The sequence below is a fragment of the Macaca nemestrina genome, chromosome 1 (assembly GCF_043159975.1).
Source record: "Macaca nemestrina isolate mMacNem1 chromosome 1, mMacNem.hap1, whole genome shotgun sequence".
Classification (NCBI taxonomy): Eukaryota; Metazoa; Chordata; class Mammalia; order Primates; family Cercopithecidae; genus Macaca; species Macaca nemestrina.
The window spans coordinates 230,700,533-230,719,402 of NC_092125.1; the positions used below are offsets into that span (position 1 = coordinate 230,700,533).

At 58.8% G+C, this 18,870-nt stretch overlaps 1 protein-coding gene across 7 annotated transcripts in view; it reads right to left on the reverse strand.

Annotated features, from left to right (window-relative positions):
* LOC105496680 (PR/SET domain 16) overlaps window positions 1-18,870 on the reverse strand; it is a 364,998-nt gene that overhangs the window by 13,615 nt on the left and 332,513 nt on the right. For 5 of the 7 annotated variants that reach the window (XM_071067547.1, XM_071067522.1, XM_071067527.1 and 2 more), the window contains 5 exons: window positions 18,307-18,460; window positions 10,588-12,004; window positions 8,071-8,158; window positions 4,716-4,885; window positions 3,967-4,044 (listed from right to left, as the gene is read on the reverse strand). In XM_071067547.1, the coding sequence (XP_070923648.1) occupies window positions 3,967-4,044; window positions 4,716-4,885; window positions 8,071-8,158; window positions 10,588-12,004; window positions 18,307-18,460 (1,907 nt within the window). The remainder of the gene's footprint in view (window positions 1-3,966; window positions 4,045-4,715; window positions 4,886-8,070; window positions 8,159-10,587; window positions 12,005-18,306; window positions 18,461-18,870) is intronic. The other 2 variants (XM_071067538.1, XM_071067545.1) reach the window with 1 other exon arrangement.

The following is an 18,870-nucleotide window of genomic DNA, read 5'->3' on the forward strand; positions in this document are numbered from 1 at the left end:
CGGCCTGTGAACTCACACAAGAGTAAGGTTGAGGATGGAGCCCTTTCGGCAGCTGGGGTGGAGATGCTTGGGTGCCCCCCTACCCGACATGTCCCACACAATCTCCGGGAAAGGAGGGATTTTACACCCCCGAATGCATTTTCTCACATCCCCCACCCTGATACATCCTTAGACTGGAACGGTGGTGCCCGGCCCTGGGACCGCCCTGCTTTTGAGGCTGACAGACTGCCGAGAAAGGACACACTGGACCCTGCGTCTCCAGCCCAGATGCAAATTCAGGCCCTGCCCAGCCAGAGGCTTCCCACCCAGCTGGGGCCATGTGCCCCTCTGGCATGTGGACGCAGCCCAGTCTGTCTGCCTGCCTGATTGTCTGTCTGCCTGCCAGTCTGCCTGCCTGCCAGTCTGCCTGTCTGTCTGCCTGCCTGTCTGTTCATCTGTCTGTCCATCTGCCTGTCTGTCTGCCTTCCTGCCTGTCCACTCTGCCTGTCTGCCTTCCTGCCTGTCTGCCTTCCTGTCTGTCTGCCTGCCTGTCTGTCCATCTGTCTGTCTGCCTGTCTGTCTGCCTTCCTGCCTGTTTGCCTGCCTGTCTGTCTGTCTTCCTGTCTGTCCGCCTGCCTGTCTGTCCGCCTGCCTGTCTGTCTGCCTTCCTGCCTGTTTGCCTGTCTGTCTGTCCGCCTGCCTGTCTGTCCACCTGCCTGTCTGTCTGCCTGTCTGTCTGCCTGTCTATCTGCCTGTCTGTCTTCCTGCCTGTCCGCCCTGGCTATCTGTCCACCTACCAGTCTGTCTGTCTGCTTTTTGCCTGTTTGCCTGTCTGTCTGCCTGTCTGTCCGCCTGCCTGTCTGCCTGCCAGTGTGTCTGCTTGTCTGTCTGAATGTGTGCTCACACACAGCTCATTCAGTTCCTGGTTTCTTTGGAAATGCAGTGACCTTTGCAGAAACTCCACCTAATGGCTCCTGTGTAAACCCCGCAACTGGGGATCCGAGGTGAGAAACGGGATTGGAAAAGAAGCTTGTTCATGAAACTGGTGGAGAGCAAGTCCCTTGTGTGAAGTTCTGGGGCCGGGGAGAGCCACGGACGGGGCTGTGCATTCCATTTGGTTGCGGAGAGCCCTGAACGTGGCCCTCTCTTGCTTCTAATCTAAATAAATGGCCCAGAGAGAGAAGTCCATTTGAAATTTAGGGGAGCCGTGAGCCCAGGGCTGCAAGGGAGCAGAGTTCTCCGAGCAGCTGGGGTCTGCGTTGTAAATAAGCTGACAAGCGGCCGGTGAAATTGATGGCCTCACTGTGTAAAATAACACGCCTGTGAGCTCCAAAAGGAAGGAGAACGTGCAGGGTAGCCTGGCCCCAGCACACTGCGGAAGGGAGAGGACCTTGCTGTGACAGTGCCTGCCGCACTCCCAGGGAAGCCATCGGCAGGGGGACAACAGAGCATGGGCAGGTCAAGGGGAGGTGGCCAGGGCCCCCGAGCCCCTGAGCCCTGGGCAGCAGCATCCTTCCTGGGATCCAGTGGGGTCTCCTGCAACCACTACAGGGGGAACTGCTTTTGGTGACTGTAAAAGGGAGGGAAGAGGAAGAAAGAAGGTATTTTGAAACCCAGCAGTAAAAATAAAACTAAAAAGGAAAGGACAGGCATGGGCCACCGGCAGCCCCCGATGGAAGCACAACTATGGCTCCCTTGCACGCTCCAGCTTCACACAGAAGGCAGGACTGAGCCTGGGGGGATGACGGAAGCACACGGCAGACCAGGGAGCCAGCAGCCCTGAGGCGGGAATCTCAGGTCCCGGCAGGAGTCCTGGGCAGCCCGAGCAGGCTCGCATCCAGGGTGTGACTCCAGGCTCCACTGGGCATCGTCCCAGAGAGACCTCCAGGCCGGCCGTCAGGATGAAGACCAAGGAGCAGCCCCCTTCCCCATTCCCATTTCAATGTTTATGCTTCTCCAACCCAAATCCCACAAAACCTACATGCTTTATTTTTATTTTTAAGAAATAAGAGTGACATTAACTGAATCTCACCTTCCCACTTCACTCAAAGACCTCGAGGCCAGGAGAAGCTAGGGGCCAAGTTACCTCCAGGAAATGTATTTGGTGCACCAAAGGCTCTACGTTCCCTACCTCAGGGCTTTGAAACACATTCTGAATGATTTCAGGTCATTTGAGGCAAGGACCTAAACGGAAGAGGCTTCCAATGTCATCTGGTTTGATTACCCGATCGCTCTAGGCAACCCATGAGAAGCCCGCTTCCTCCTGCTTGCGTGGGGCTGCGTCAGCCCGACCTCTCCAGGGCACACACATACGCACATGCAGCGGGCACACGCGTGGGTGCTGGCACCGGGAAGGAGCTCACACTGGGGTGGGCATGGGGGGCTTGGGCTCCTCTTGGCGGGCTTCTGGGGATGGCCAGCACTTTCCCTCCTCCAACTTAAAATCCTTCTGATTATCAAAGCCAGTCCAGAAACCAGATTATCAAAGCCAGTGGTATCAAAAGGAAAGCTACACGCTCCAAACCCCTCGGCACAGACCTGCCTTGAGCCAGATAAAGTCAGGATTTGCAACACAAACTTGCAAAGCAATTATTGTTACCAAAGTCGAAACTCAGATTGGAGAGAGCAAAAGAAATCAATGATAATTAAATTCTTCTATAAACACCACCCCAACCCTCTAGGGGCTCTTAGCACACAACGCTGTCCAGAAGTCGGCTCTCATTACAGAAAAAACACACAGCTCATTTTCTGGGAGGGGACCAGACCAAATAAATCTTTCTGTTGCTAGCCTTTGTTAAGTTGTAAGTCACTATTTTTTGAAGGGTGGGCAAGGGGGGGCCTGTGAGTTGGGGAGGGCTGTGAGCATTGAACAGATGACGTATAAGTAGTATGAGCTGTCATTTACCCTGCGAGTTGGGACACAGCCCTGGAGCAGCCGGGGATGCTTGCTCTGTCTCAGAGTGGGGGTCAGTGACCAAAACATGCACAGGTGCCTCAGCTGGTCTCCTTCCCCAGGGATGGAGACACAAACGGAGTCCCCAGTGCTTGCATTATCATGTGGTCCCTCTAGCTCTGTGTGGCCAGAGGAGAGAAATCTTACGCTGTCAACTTAAGTCGTGTGAAACACTCTTTATCCCCAATGGCCTCTGTGAACAGACACACCCTGCATGTGTCACTAAACCAACCTTGGCAGAAAACCAGTGTTTCCTCCTTCGCCTCCCAGTTACCATTGTCTGGGGCTCTCGCTTAAAATGCCCACTCCCAGGCACTGACCCTGGTGATTCATGGGACATCTCTGAGCCTCGGGCCCCTCATCTTTGAAACGGGATGACAAGCCTGTTGGGAGGCTGTTGTGAGCTCCAAATTCAATGCCTTCCCCATCCTGATGAGCTGTGTGACTGCTTCTCTGCAGGTGGCAGCCGGCTCCTCAGGTGAGAGGAGCACAGGGGGATCCTGGAATCAGACGCACCGCTTCCCATCCAGGCTGTCCCTAGAACCCCTTAGAATCCCTGGTGGGCTCCAAGTGCAGAGTCCCATCCTGCCTTTAGCCCACTCCCTAGCCCACCAGGGGTGAGGGTGTGGGGGCAGCTATGGCTGTAGCTGAGATGAACGGAGTTGGGCTGGGGTGGGGAAGCTGTTTTCTCCCATGTGGACCCTCTGGGCCATGGCTCTGCTCAGCCCTGCTCTGACGGGGATCCCCTGCCCAATGGACACCCTAGGGTGGCTGGAGAGCTGCTCCCTCACATCTTCGAGAGCCAGGCAGATGCCTTCCAGAAGGTTCCTGGGCACCTCCTGCCTCATCCTCACAACATCCTGGTGAGACCAGGAGGGGAGGGCCAAAGTGACCAGAATTGAGCACCCGGCCCCGCCCACTGCCTGCTCACTCCAGCAGAGAGCCCTGGGAAGGGCACACTGACTCCTAGAAGTGGGTCAGCAGTGCACGGAGGCAGGTGGCCCCGCCCCACACCCGGCCCGGGCGGCACCTACCTGTACGGCTGCTCCCCAGTGTGCGTCCTCAGGTGTCTGGTGAGATTGGCTGATCTGGGGAAGATCTTCCCACAGTACCTGGGGTGGAGGGAGGTGGGAAGGGTGAGGGAGGATTAGGGCAGGTTCACAAGGCCATTTCCCAGAAATGGTTTCATGCTAATGCTCAGGGTCTCACACCTGATGCACAGGTGGGCCCATCCCAGCATCCCAGTTTCAGTCTCTTCTACAGCCCTGAAGCCCAGCCTCAGTTACAGAGCAGCCTGCCATGGGCCACAGGAGTAGACAGACCAGCCCCTGTCCTCTGAAGCAACCTGGCCCCTCAGTCTGGCATTGGACAGTGCAGGCTCCAACAGAGACTTGGACGGGCCTGCACCAGCACAGGGTGGCTGGGAGGGTGTCATCCTGACACTGCAGAAATCGGCTGAGGCTGTAGCACTGGACTGCCCATCCCTCCAAGTGCTGAGGTTAGTCACTGACCAGCACACCCCAGCCCCAGCCTTCCCAGTTTAAGCTGGGGTGAAGTTGCATTTTCTTGAGCTCACACGAGCACAGCATGGTGTGAGGCAGGGGAGGCCACCCATGTCACTTATTTGCAAAGCATGACCTCAAGCAGATAATCAACTGATTACGGTGCTGTGCTTTCCTGTGGCCAGGACTCTGAGTTTTTCCTGGAAGCATAAGTTCACAGCCACAGGTGTAGCATTTGAGCCCCAACAGGGCTGTCCCAGCAGCACCCTAGGACCCCTCACCTGCACGTGTATCGCTCCTTGCCCTTCCTGAGGATGGGATCAGAAAGCGTTGGGGGTGGGGACCGGAAGTTGAAGGGGTGGTGGGAGAGGGGCTGCAGGGAGCTGCCCGAGTCGGCCTTCATGGCTGCAAAGCTCTCTAGCTTCTCCGTCATGGTCTCTATGGCTGACATCTGTAGGCATAAGAGTGGGAGGTTATGGACTCAGCTGACTCTCACCTGTTTTCAAGGGCATGCACTGTTGGGGGTTCTGTACAACAGCATATCTTAGGGTGCTCAGGTGGGCACTGGAAGCAATGGTCTCCTAGTATCTTCTTGGACCCTGGGTTGGATTCTTACACCTTTCTGTAGCCAGCCCTGCTCTTGTTCTTCCCTGAGTCCCTCGTTTATAGTTTAAGGTCTTGCCTGCAGGAGCTGAAACTGACCTTTAGCCACCAGCCTCACTGCCTGGTTTGGGTGGGACCTGAGTGAAATGGATAGCTGATGTTTATGATTACCCCTTATCTGACCCAGGCCGGCAAAATGCCCAGCTGACTTGACTCCTGGCCAGCACTTCTGGTTGGCTAGTTTGGGTTAAATGTAGAATTACATTTAGTTTAACATCAAACATTTCATTTTTTAGTCTTGAAAAATTAAAATAGCAACCTGAATCTCAGTTTAAAACATAGATTGTGGGCCTGCCAAACCACTGCCACCACGTGGTGGCATGCCATAATTGCAGGCAAAGTTCTAAGGAATTCAACAGCCTCTTTAAGACTTAATCCCACAAAGGAAATATTCAAAATAATAACGCCAAATGTCACATGACACAGGGCAATTTGATATGGGCAATAGGAGCTGCCTCTCTGCTCCCTGAAGATGCCCAGGGCTTGCTCGATTAGGAGAGTGGAAGCATGGGATTGGTCATTTTCACCCAGTGGGCAGGCTCTGATCAGAATACCAGACTGTCCTGGCCCCACTGAGGTCTCCGACAATAGTGACAGGAGAGGGGAGGGGCTGGGCTGATGGAGCTGCTCAGTGTCAGCCCCGCCTCTCCCAGCTCCTTTTCTCTTTGAAGATAAGGAGTAGCTCCCAATGGAGAAGGAGACGGGCTGTGATACCTGCTGTGTGCCAGGCCCTGTAGGGGGCTGCGTAGGGGCTGAAAAGGAAGAGTGTTCATCATCACCTGAGGGGTAGCAAAAGGCAACACAGGGAACAAACCCGGGGCCTCCGCACCACACCTCCAGCCTCCAGACACCTTTGCTAAACAGGTATTTTCATAGCCCGCCTCCCCTGGGAGCTCCCAGAGAAGGGGATGGTGAGGGAGGGCAAGGGTGAGGCAGGAACTGATAGAGATGCAGAGGGAAGGGAGAGCTTGGGGTTCCCCAGGTGCTGGTGTCACTGGGAGGAACTGGCCAGGGTGTGGGTTCTTGGCACCCAGTCTCCACGGAATAGGTGTGGGGGTGAGGAGAAGGGCAGGTGGGGACCTGCCTCATCCAGGGCCCTCGTGTGGGGCTCGCTGCCTCTGGGCAATGCTCAGAGCCAGCTCCATGGGGGTGACCTGCCCATTTACAGCAAGACCCTGGCCCTGGCTGCCCACTGGCAAACAAAACTATCCCATCACACAGCTGGGGCCTCTCAGAGTCCGACTGCCTGGCACTCAGCTTTTCGGAGACCTGCTTGCCAGGGACTTATCCAACCACTGCTGGTAGGGAGCAGAGGGCTTTCTACAAATGCTCCCGGAGACCACACGACTCCATAGTGGGGACGTTTTGCTATTTGGGGAACAACTGACTGGTAACAATAAAAATACCCAGAAAGAAATGAACAAGTAGACACTCGTGTCCGTCCACAGTGGCCGAGGCCTCCCCTCTGGCCCCTTCCAGCCCCACCCAGGCCGTGGAGGTCAGGCGTCTCCCGCCTCTGGGAGGCAGGCATGTTCTCATCTTGATGAGAACCGGTGATGGGCAGATCGAAGCTGCCCCACTCTCTGAGCCATCAAGTGGACCTCACCAGCCCGTCTGCAGCCCGGAGCAGCGGGACTGAGGTCTCCGCACAGTCAGCCTCTTGGGCTTTGTCGAGGCCGTTAGTAACTGGTGCCTTCTGCTCGAGTGATGGCCCAACCTTAGACCATTTGGTGACTTATTAGTCATCTCTCTCTTCCCACCCCCACCTCCTGGCTCCGGGCTGCAGGGACAGGCAACGGGGGTGGCAGGCCTGTGGGGACAGCAGGCAGGAGGGACAATGGCAGCTGCCCCCCGCCAGGCTCCCTTCCTCGGGCCTGGGTGGGCCTCTTCTGCCCGGCTTGTTCCGCCCAATCAGATATTCCCGGCCTCGATCCCCGCACAAACACAAACACAGGATGCGCCTGGCTGGCTCGTGGCTCTTTCCAGCCCATCCCGAAGAAAATCAGGGGAAGTTATTAACCAAACTCCACGGCCCCGGGGAAACAATGGGAGGCACTAAGTTTAGCTGTGAACTCAGCTTGGGCGCAGGTTTCACAAACCGGGGGTGGGGGGCCCCGTCCACAGCAGGCTCAGCCTGGGCGCAGGTTTCACAAACTGGGGGTGGGGGGCCCCGTCCACGGCGGGGAAGGCTGAGAAACAGAACAATGCCCCGGCCTGGTCTGCGGTCTGCCAGGGCCAGGGCCATTGAGCGACCCCCAGAGTGCAGCCCTCCAGGTGCAGCCCACAGCCCTGCGGAAGGGGCCAGGCTCCCAGCAATGAGACCAAGTCAGTAGGGGACAGGAGACTGGGGAGACTCTGCCCTGGCCATGCTGCCCACCCACTATTTTGCTCCCAGGATGTGGCCTCAGGGGCAGGCAGGAGCGACTCCAGGCCTGGCAGGGTCTGCACCCGCCTGTCCAGACTGGGGGGCCCTCTGGGTCTCTTTCCAGACCCCCTGCCCACCACCTCCCTGGGGCCTGGCTCCATGCCCCTCTCTGCATGCTCAGGCCCTTCCTCTCTTCTGGTCCATTTGAACACACTCAGGTCCTGTGCACCCCGGAGAGCGCGCCCACGCTGTGTCCTGGGGCTGCCACCTGAGGCTGCTCCCCTCACTCACAATCCCTGCCCTCGATCCTCCAGGCTCTGCCCATGACTCCAGTGAAGCTCCTTCTCCCTCCTGGAGCCCAGATCCAGGGGTCAGAGACGTCCCTGGGGCGGCCCCGTGAGAATCACTCTCAGTCCTCAACCTCTCCAGCCTACAGTGACCTGAGGGGCCACAAGGGGAGAATCCTTCTCCGCCTTTGAGGGCGTCTGTGCATGGTGTGGCCTGGATGGGAACTCAGGCTCCAGCCTGGCCGCTGAGCCTCAGCAGCCGGGCGGTGGGGCCCCTGGCATGTGGGTTACAGGGCGTCCTGGTCTGCACTGAGGACATACCTGGGGGTGGAAGAGCAGCGGGGACGGCCGCAGGTACTTCTCCTTCAGGGCTCCCACGGGGTCCGTGACCTTCCGCTTTTCTACCCTGCTGGACAACAGCACAGAGGGTTACGTACCCCACCGAGCCGCCGGCCCTGCCGAGCCACCCGCCCCACAGAGCTGCCCACCCCACCTGTCCATATGCCCGGCCAGTCACAAGGTCATGGTGTGGGCCTCGCTGGGGCTGCCCTAACTTTGACCAGACTCCTCTGTGGGCCTTGGGGATGTCAGGGGCCCAGCCCACCTGCACCCCTAGACGGACCCTCCCTGTTACCACTTGCCCCTGAACATCTTCCTTGGTGGTTCCCAGACACCTCCCACACCTCCAAGTTCCCCTTGAGAGCCTTCAAAGACCCCTGGCTGCCAGCACCCCTGCATGTCATGGGTACTAAGCCCCCACTGCCAGCACCCCTGTATGTCATGGGTACTAAGCCCCTGCTGCCAGCACCCCTGCATGTTCTGGGTACTAAGCCCCCACTGCCAGCACCCCTGTATGTCATGGGTACTAAGCCCTCATTGCCAGCACCCCTGCATGTCATGGGTACTAAGCCCCCACTGCCAGCACCCCTGCATGTCATGGGTACTAAGCCCTCATTGCCAGCACTCCTGCATGTCCTGGGTACTAAGCCCTCATTGCCAGCACCCCTGCATGTCCTGGGTACTAAGCCCTCATTGCCAGCACTCCTGCATGTCCTGGGTACTAAGCCCTCATTGCCAGCACTCCTGCATGTCATGGGTACTAAGCCCTCATTGCCAGCACTCCTGCATGTCATGGGTACTAAGCCCTCATTGCCAGCACTCCTGCATGTCCTGGGTACTAAGCCCTCATTGCCAGCACTCCTGCATGTCCTGGGTACTAAGCCCTCATTGCCAGCACTCCTGCATGTCCTGGGTACTAAGCCCTCATTGCCAGCACTCCTGCATGTCATGGGTACTAAGCCCTCATTGCCAGCACTCCTGCATGTCATGGGTACTAAGCCCTCATTGCCAGCACCCCTGCATGTCCTGGGTACTAAGTGCACACAGCTGGAGTCTTCTCTGAAGGCCCTGTGCACCCCAGCCTCCCTCCCGCTAACTGGCCGGTCAGCCCTGCATGAGTGGGGACCACTCTGACGGGGGTCCCTGGACCTGCTCACAGCACAGTGTGACTCACACTGGAGGCTCAAGGCCTCCTCCCCTCCTTCCCTGACTCAGCCCTTGGCACACATGGGCGTGCTGCCCGTGTGTGCTGATGAACGTGAGTGACCAGCAGGTTTCTGTCCTGGGGAGGTCACCAGGGGCTTCCTGCGGCACCCGGACAGGGGCCTGTCTAAACACCCTCCAGGGCTGCTGGAAGTTACAGCTCCAGAACCTTCCCCAGATGCCGGTGACAAGCCTGCTCATTGAATCACAATACAAATCTCCTGTGGTAAACAGAGGCAGCGGGCAGAGCCATCTGCTGGCCCTCCTTTGGCCTGGCGGCTCTTGAAGGCGGCCTGCTCTTCTCTGTCTGCCTGGTCTGAGGGTTAGATTTGGGAAACTCTTTCCCGTCACTGAGAACGCTTTGGTAAATCTGCTGCCCCGCTCCGAGACCCAGCACCCCCAGCATGTCTAGGACTGGCCGCTTTTGCTTTATTTGGACGGGACTTGCTCAGGGTTGCCTGCCTGTCTCCTTACATGGTGAAGCGGAGAGCACAGGGAGAGGTGCTGGTGGGGTTAGGACCCCCTCCCCAAGCCTGGCCCTACTCTCCCAACCCACCTGCATTCTAGGGAGGGGCAAACCTGCCCAGAAATTAGGGAGTGGCATTAAACTCACCTCTCCCCAGGAGGGGCATCAGAGACATGGGGCACTGGGGTCTAGAAAACTAGAAAACCCTCCAGTGCTTGCTTCCTCCCGGCCTCCTTCTCCCCTCCAGGGACCATTGGCTCCTTCTCTGATTCCCCTGGGCCTCCAGAAAGACGACCCCTCCCCACTCCCCCTGCTTCTGTGGCTCCAGGGGCAGGAGCGCACCAGGAGGGGGAGGAGCGCACCAGGAGGGGGAGGAGCGCACCAGGAGGGGCAGGAAGCACTCAGCCCAGGCCCCTCTGACTTCTGCAGGTGGGGGCTGGGGAGATCCGGACCAGAGACGACAGCTGGAGAGAGGGGTGGGGAAGGGTGGGTTTGGGACGGGGGTGGGGGTTCCTGGACAGGAGGGGCTCGAGACCAGCTGTGTGATGTCTGAGTGGTCATCAGTGCAAGAAAACCGCACGTGTCTGGGAGCACCCATCCTGGCCTCCCAAACACGGCCCGGGCCAGGCACCTAGCTTAGGAACAGACAAGCCAGGCATCCTCCTGAGGGGTGCAGACCCCCCCAAGAACAGGGGCATCTTCCTGAAGTCAGCAAAGGCCAGGGGATGACCTTGGAGGAGCTTGAAAGAGACACCACCATGCACTGAGCCCGCCCAGCACTGCTGCGGCCCCGCCCCAGGGAGAACCAGTGAGGCTGGGGTGCTGAATACCTGTAGATGGGGTCCATGAAGAAGGGCGAGGGCTTGGCGTAGTGGAGTGGGGGCTGCTGGGGCATCCGCGCCGGGCACACCTGAGGCAGCCCCTCACCGACACCCAGCTTGCGTTCCCCGTAGACGTGGTTCTTCCGGGGCTCCCGCCCGCCGCCGTTCTGGCTGGCACGGGCCCGGCTGCCGATGCTCAGGTCCAGCGGCTGCTCCTCGCTGGATGCGGGTGCCGAGGGGCCCTTGGGCATGGGAAGGACGGGCTTCACGTCTTTGGGCTTGGTGGTGAGATCGAAGGGGCACTCGGCACTGGGGCCGCCCACCTTGAGGGCGTCCCGGGGTGACTTTGGCTCGGCCTTGACCAGCAAGTTGTGGGCGAGGGCTCGGTCCGTGAAGGGGTAGAGGGAGTGGGGAAAGTTGGGCAGGAACTGGAAGGGGAACGCCGAGTGGTAGGGGAGCGAGCCCAGCTTCTTCTCCTGCATCCCCATGAAGCCGGGGCCAAAGTACTTCTCGGCAATGGACGCGATGGCCTTGATGGAGTCCCCGGCAGCGCCCGTTGCCGTCAGTAGCTGCTCGTCAGGCGGCGGGAAGAATGAGTGCTGGGAATAGAAGACAGGCACCTCGGCCACGCTGTTCGGGGCTCCCGGGGGCGCCAAGCCGCCCCCAAACTCGGGCTGGCCCTCGGCCGACTTGCCCTTGCCCTTGTCCTTGTCGGGGTCGCTGTCTACGTCGCTGTCCAGGTCCGAGCCCGTCCCCGTGGTCGTGTCCAGGTCGGTCCCCGTGGTGGTGTTGACGTCCTCAAAGTCACTGCCGTCTGACATGTCGCTGCTCCTGGTCTTCAGCTTCTCCACACAGGAATCCTCCAGGCGGCTCTCGAACTTCTCCTCGGGCCCCGCAGCTGCCGTCGTGCCCTGGCTGCTGTTGCTGACGGCGGAGACCAGAGGCAGGGCTGGGTTCCCCAGGGGGCTGGGGAGCTTGGCGTCCTGGGTGTGGTTCAGGGGGCTCTTGAGCAGTGGCGTGGGAGGTAGCAGAGGCGGCCGGGGGTACAAGGACGGAGGGAAGATGCCCGGGAAGCCGGGGGTGAGTGCGGGGAACGCGGGAGGCGCCGTGGAGAAGGGCAGGCTCCCTGGGTGTGGCCTGGAGGGGAAGTACTCGTTGAAGCCCAGGCTGGCATGATTGAGGCTGGGGGAGGGTTTTGCTTTGTCCATCATGGGACTGGGGGTCAAGGGCAGGCCCGGGGCGAAGATGCCGCCCGGCGTGTAATGGTTCTTGCCCTCGCAGAAGCGCCGGTGCTTGTTGAGGGAGGAGGTAGTGCTGAACATCTGGCCGCAGTCCTTGCACTTGATCTGCGTGCGGCAGTCGGCGTGCATCCGCTTGTGCCGGCACAGGTTGGAGAACTGCGTGTAGGACTTGTGGCAGACCTCACCTAAAACATCAGCAGGAGCCAAGACAAACCCGCATGAAATGACCGGGAAACCCTGCTGAAAATGCCGCATGAAATTGCTGGGAAACCCAGCCGCTGGAGGGGCAGGGCTGGGGCTGGAAGCAGTCTGGGTGCACATGCATGGGCATGGGCGGATATGTGTGTACTGTGCGTGCATGTGTGTGCATACACACAAATATACAGGCAGGTGCATGTGTGTCTGTGTGCGTAAGTGTCCGTGTGTGGGGGGGCAGGTGTGCATTCTGCAAGCGTGTGTGTCTGAGTGTGCATACACGTGCACACATGAGCATGTGGAAATATATGTGAGTGTGCATGCGCCCACCCCAAGGCTGGCCTCCAGTGACCAGAACAGATCCTGGGGTCAGTTGGTACAGATCCTGCTGTGCCTCCACCTTCTTTGCTGGAGAATGGGCTTGCGGCTGCTGTTCCCACCCTCCTAGCCCATGGTGTTGCTAATTTGGGAGCCAAGATTTTCAGAAGTCCTTGGGGAAGGCGAGCCTGCTCCCCAGGGTGGGGCACGGGCAAAGCGAAGGTATGTGATGGTGTCTGCCACCCCATCAGTGGACTCAGGGCAAGCTGGCTCAGGGACTGCCCTGCTTTCGTCTTCACTTCTGCAGCTGTTCTAGGAGGGGTGGGGGCAGGATGCTGACCATGCAGACTGGGCCTTCTCGTCTCTAGAATTTCACAGTGTTCCTGGCGTCCTCCGGCCTCCCCCTCCACCCCAGTTCCTGCTGCCTGCACCCCAGAGAAGGTAGCCTCTGGGGTGACACAGACAGTTCCTGAGGTTCTCAGGAGGCCCCAACTCGGGGAGCTCAGACTTTGGGGCTCCTGGCGGTACTCGGCCACCCTTTGGAGATGGCTCGAGGTGGACATGGATAGGAGGTCACCCTGGGCAGGCGCCCCATGCAGAGGGACTATTCCCTGCTTGAGAAAAGTGAAAATCCTGCCACTGGGCACCTCCTCGGACTGGAATGGAAGCTGCCGTGCCCAGCTCTGGCTGGCGAGCGCCAGCATCTTCTCTCAACAGGAGAGGGCAGTGCCGGCCCGGCCAGAATCCAGGACCCAGCGGCCTGGGGGTTCTGACCATTTTCCTAAAGGCCTGTGAACGGGTGTCACCAAATTGCCAGCTTGTCTTTTGCCTCTTGTTTTTCTAAGAAGAAAGGGAGGAACACACACACATCTACACGCACACACACACAAGCACACACCACATTCATACACATGCACACACACACCACACACAACACACACACACACGCACACGCACACACACACCACACACGCACACACAACACACACACACGCACACGCACACACAACACACACACACGCACACACAACACACACACGCGCACACCCCTCCACACACACGCACACACACAACCACAACCCCACAAGCACACACACACCACATACACTCACATACACACACACCACACACCCCCACACACACCACACGCATGTACACATACACCACACACACACATCACACACACACCACACACACAACCACACACCATACACAGCATACATACACCACACACACACACCACACACACACACACGCATGCACATGCACACATGTGCACACACACATGCCACACACACCACACAGACGCACATACACACCACACCCACACCCACCACACACACAACCACACACCACACACATGCACACATACACCACACACTCATACCACACACACGTGCACATACACACACCAAACACACACCACATTTACATACACCACACACACCCCTCACCACACACAACCACACACAACACACATGCACACCCACCACACACACGCACACACATGCGCACACGCACACACCACACACACACACACACACACCCTGGCGAGTGTCTCTCTCTCTCTGTAGGACGATTTGCTTCCTAAACACAGCGCAGTGGAAACAATGATTTCAGCAAGCTTCTCGCTCACCAGAAATGGTCGGCGGCCTGATCTCCTTGGATTCCAGCTGGGAGCTTTTCCCCTGAGATTATCATGTTCTTTCATTACAACATCTATTTATATTAACCGCTCTACCCTCCTGCTCGTCCAGCCTGGCGGGGCGTTTGCAAGGCTGAGGGGAGAAGAACTTGGTCTCGTTTTATCAAATCTGCCCTCTCTGGAGGGCGGCTGATGGACAGGTGACCCTCCACAGAGAGGGTCTGTAAATGCCCCTCGGTCACCTTCCTGGCCCTTGGGGAGGCGCTCAGCCCTGCCGGCCAAACCAGCACACCCTGGCTGTATCCTGGCCTTTGCCAGGCCCTAGTGGTGCCTGGTCAGTGGCTACTGCCATCCTGACTTGGAGACTGGCTTTGAGCAGCCTCTGGCCCAGGGCAGCTCCAAGGAGGGGCCTCCCAGGCCAGCGGCTGTGCCTGGGCTCAGGGACCTTTGGTTCCCACCCATTCTCACTGATGGAGGGCCCTGAAGTGGGGAGATGTACAGAAGGACTGGGGAAGAGGAGGCGACTGGAGAGACTGGGGTCTGTGCAGGGGCAGGTCCTGAACCCTGGGGATGGCCTCAGCTGGCTCAGAGCTGGCAGAGGGAGGCAGTGACCTGAAAGGGTGGAGGACGGCCTGGGCAGCCAGTGAACCGGACCTGGGGCCAGCGCCTGCAGAGGGAGCCCCCCTGGGTCCTGCCGAGATGGGAAGGGTCCAGGCTGGTGCTTGCTCTGGACAGCAGTTTCTTCTCCTCGCAGGGTATCTGTGTGAATGCACACTCACACTCAATCCTGCACAACTCACACACACCGACACACGCACCAGCTCACGTGCCCACACTCACGCTCTCACACACATCGACACACACACCAGCTCATGCGACCACACTCTCACACTCTCACATGTGCTGACACACACACCAGCTCATGTGCCCACACTCACGCTCTCACACATGTCAACACATGGACCAGCTCACGTGCCCACACACATGTGCCGACACATGCACCAGCTCACGCACCTACACTCACACTCACATGTGCTGACACACACCAGCTCACGTGACCACACTCTCACTTGCGCCAACACGCACACACTTGCACCAGCTCACGTGCCCACACTTACACAATCTCACACATGCCAACACACACACCAGCTCATGCACCCACACTCTCTCACACACCGACATATGCACCAGCTCACGCACCCACACTCACACTCTCACACATGCCAACACACGCACACACGCACCAGCTCATGTGCCCACACTCACACTCTCATGCTGACACATGCACACATGCACTAGCTCAGGAGCCCACACTCACACTCTCACACACGCTGACACATGCGCCAGCTCACGTGCCCACACATGCTCTCACACCAACACGCACCAGCTCACGTGCCCACACTCACACGCTCTCACACACATCAACACATGCACCAGCTCACGTGCCCACACTCTCACACACGCACACACTTATTAGAGCAAAGGCCCTTTCTGAAAAGTGCCCAGTGGGAACCTGTCCACCTCATTCCCGGATATACTTCCTCTCTCTCCTGTTCTCCTCTCCTCTCTCCCTACCCCCCTTTCTCTTATACCCATGCACACACACACTTGCGTGTACACACCCCAGCGCACAGGTGAGTTCCTTGGTGGGAAAGACATCACCAGGAATGACACCCTGTCCGTCTGTGTGGCCAGTGAGGTGGGGGCTTAGGGCTTCCATCTGCCTGTGCCATGGGTGTGTCACCCAACGGGTGGACAGAGTCTGGCTGTGAGTGCCTGCGTGACTGTGACCTCTCCTGCAAGCAACTGACCGTTCCTGGAAAGGGTCACACTATTTGGGCTCCCTCGCTTGTTTGCAAATCCTCCTCTCCAAGCCTGAAGACCCCCTTCCACAGGTGCGCCAAAGGACGCTGTGCCGCGGCCTGGGGGATACCAGGGCTGGGTTGCGTGTATCTGATCTAATTTCTAAGGGAATGAGGTCTTTGTAAACCCGATCTGCCCATCTCTGGGGTTTTCCTTTAAGCTTTATCCCCTTAGCCAAAAGCCAAGGCACAAAGGTGAGCCAGGAGTGTAGACAAGAGGTGCAAGAGCCGCTGAGGCCAGGCAGGGCCAGCCGAGCTTCCCTGTCCTCACTCCCTCCACACGGGATGGGGAGCAGCTTGCAGCGTGGTGGGAACTGTAGGCTCCAGCCGCCCAGGGTGCTGCAGCTCCTGGAATACACATCATTAATGTGACGCAACGGGACTTTAGAATGCTCGTCTGCACGCCCAGAGGGGCAAGGACGTTTAAATCTAGGTCCAATGTTTGTGCTTCTGAGCTTGCTATAGAACTCCGCACTGTCATCTGAGGCACTGACTGGTGCTGCTCTCGCGGTGGGAGTCACTTGACCTGCATCTGGGAGCAGTCACCCCCCACCTCGGCCCCTGACTCCTGCCCAGCTTGCCCGGTGCTGGCTTCTCCCAGAGGGAAGGGGTACTGTGCATCGGGGCGCCAGAGCCGGGCACACTGCACGCAGGCTCCTCCTGGGAGATCGGTGGTCAGCAAATGGGAAAATGGTACTTGTGGAACGGCCAGCAGGGAGAGCTCCGTCTCCCTTTGGCTCTTCAGTTGGTGGGGGCATGTGGCCCAGGTTGGGCTGGGGGCTGAGTCATCCCTAGCAGGACGGCTGGACGCTGGGGCTTGGGAGGTGGGTGGGACGGGCACAGTCCAGGTGCTGACAGGGCCTGGCTGGCTGGCGGGCACAGTTCTTGTGCAAGTGGTCAGTGCCTGAGTGGTCCTACATCAGCAAGAACACCTGAGCCCAGGTTCCCAAGCTCCCAGCATCCCTCCTCTCCATGCTGATGCAACAGAGCCTGGAAGGTTCAAATCACCCAGCCAGGGGCCAGGAGCCGGGCTCCCAGAGCTGAAATTTGGGCTGCACAGCCTGGCCTTGAGCGCACAGTCACTTAATATCTTGTGGCCTCACTTTCCTCCTATGACAGCTGGAGACAGAAGCGCCCCACTCTCAGGCTTTTGTGAGGATGCCACGTAAGAATGCTTGGGAAGCGATGACTTGACACAACGTGTGTGTGAACTGATGACTCGGCACAAGGCCCAGCAGACAGGACGCTTCAGAGGCCTCTGACTTCACTGAGAATCAGGGTCAAAGTCCCTGCACTGGCCTGCAAGGGTCCTGGGACCCGGCCCCGGTGACTTCTTACGTCTCTCTTATTTATTTTTATTTCTTTACAGACAGAGTCTTGCTCTGTTGCCCAGGCTGGACTGCAGTAGTGCGATCTTGGCTTACTGCAGCCTTGAATTCCTGGGCTCAAGACATCCTCCCACCCTTAGCACCCTGAGTAGCTGGGGCCACAGGCACGCACTCACATGGTTGGCTAATTAAACAACTTTTTTTTTTTTTTTTTTTTCCGGTAGACATGGCGTCTTACTATGTTGCTTAGGCTGGTCTTAAACTCCTGGCCTCAGGTGATCTTCCTGCCTGGGCCACCCAAAGTGCTGGGATTACAGGCATGAGCCACCCCCTGGCCGTTTCTTCTCACTCCCCTCACTCACTCCTTAAACAAACCCTGGCCTCGGGGCCTCTATGCTCACAGCTCCCTCCTGAGCCTCCTCCACAGGTGCCCAGGGCTCACTCTCCTCGCATCTCTGCTGGAACGCCTCTCATTGAACAAGCAGGCGCAGCTCCCATGCCAGGCTGCCAGCCTCGCCCCCTGTGAGGCTGTAACCCTGCACCGCTGCACCCAGAGCTGTGCCTGCTGCCTTGCTTATCTGGCTTGCCTGTCTTCTCCCGTTGGTGTGCGAGGAGCCCCATAAAGACAGCTGCTCTTTTATTTAGGGCTGGCCCCGCACTGGAACAGCGCTGGGCACACACAGGGCCCCCTAGAGACACCACCCTGACAATCCCCGTGGGCGTCTGCTGGGACTGCCACGTGCAGGGCAGCACAGAAACACGCCGTTCTGCAGTTCGGCATGGGTGGGTAGTGAGTTCGCGGGACGGGAGTAGCCACAGGGAGGGAGGGGCCAGCTCCTTCTGCAGGACCCTGGTCCCTCCCATCACCTGCTGCCCCCCTCCAGCCCCTGTGAGGCGAAGCAAAGGGAGCCGTGGAGGAGGACGGGATGGGGAAGGGGAGCAGTGAGGGACAAACTCGGAGGGTGCCTGCTGGGGAACAGGCTGCACATGGCACAGATGTCAGAACCTGCCAAGATGCTTTCGGAACAAACTGGGGTCCCTTGGATTGGGGGAGACCTTGGGGGACGGCACACCTCGGCCCGACTCCCACAGCATCCGAGCACTCGGAAGGCGGGCAGCCAGGCTGGGCGACCACTTACATATGAAAGGTTTCACCGTGCTGTGGATATGCTTGTGCTGCTTGAGGCCGGAGGATGTGGCAAAGGTCTTCCCACAGTCGGGACAGGCGTGGGCCCGGGCGCCCACGTGCTGCGAGCGGATGTGCCGCTGAAGGTTGCTGGGGTCCGTGAACACCTGGGGAGACGGAGGCCGTTGGCTCGTGCCCTGCCTGGACACCCGCCTTGGCCTGGTTCTGGCTGCCGGACCAACCAGCCGTGAGAGCAGGGCCCTGCCTGTCTCCCTTGCCACGTTGCGGTTTGCACCGAGCAGGGACAGGTCTCTGCTGTAGCCAGGACCCGCTGGATGGCCTTAAGTGAGCCACGGAGCCTCCCCAGCTGCTCTCCTCAAGAACAATGACTGAACTGAGGCTGCGTGAGACAGGGCTGCAGAAAGCGCTTTCAGCTGTGGCGCTGCGACCCTGGCGGGCTGGGGGTGGAGGCTCAGCCCCGCAGCCTCTTCCTTCCACACTGGCGGGAGGACAGGAGCCGTGCCCGGGAGGGGCCTGGGTTCTGGTCTCGGCCCTGATCCTTCTGACCTGGGGGACA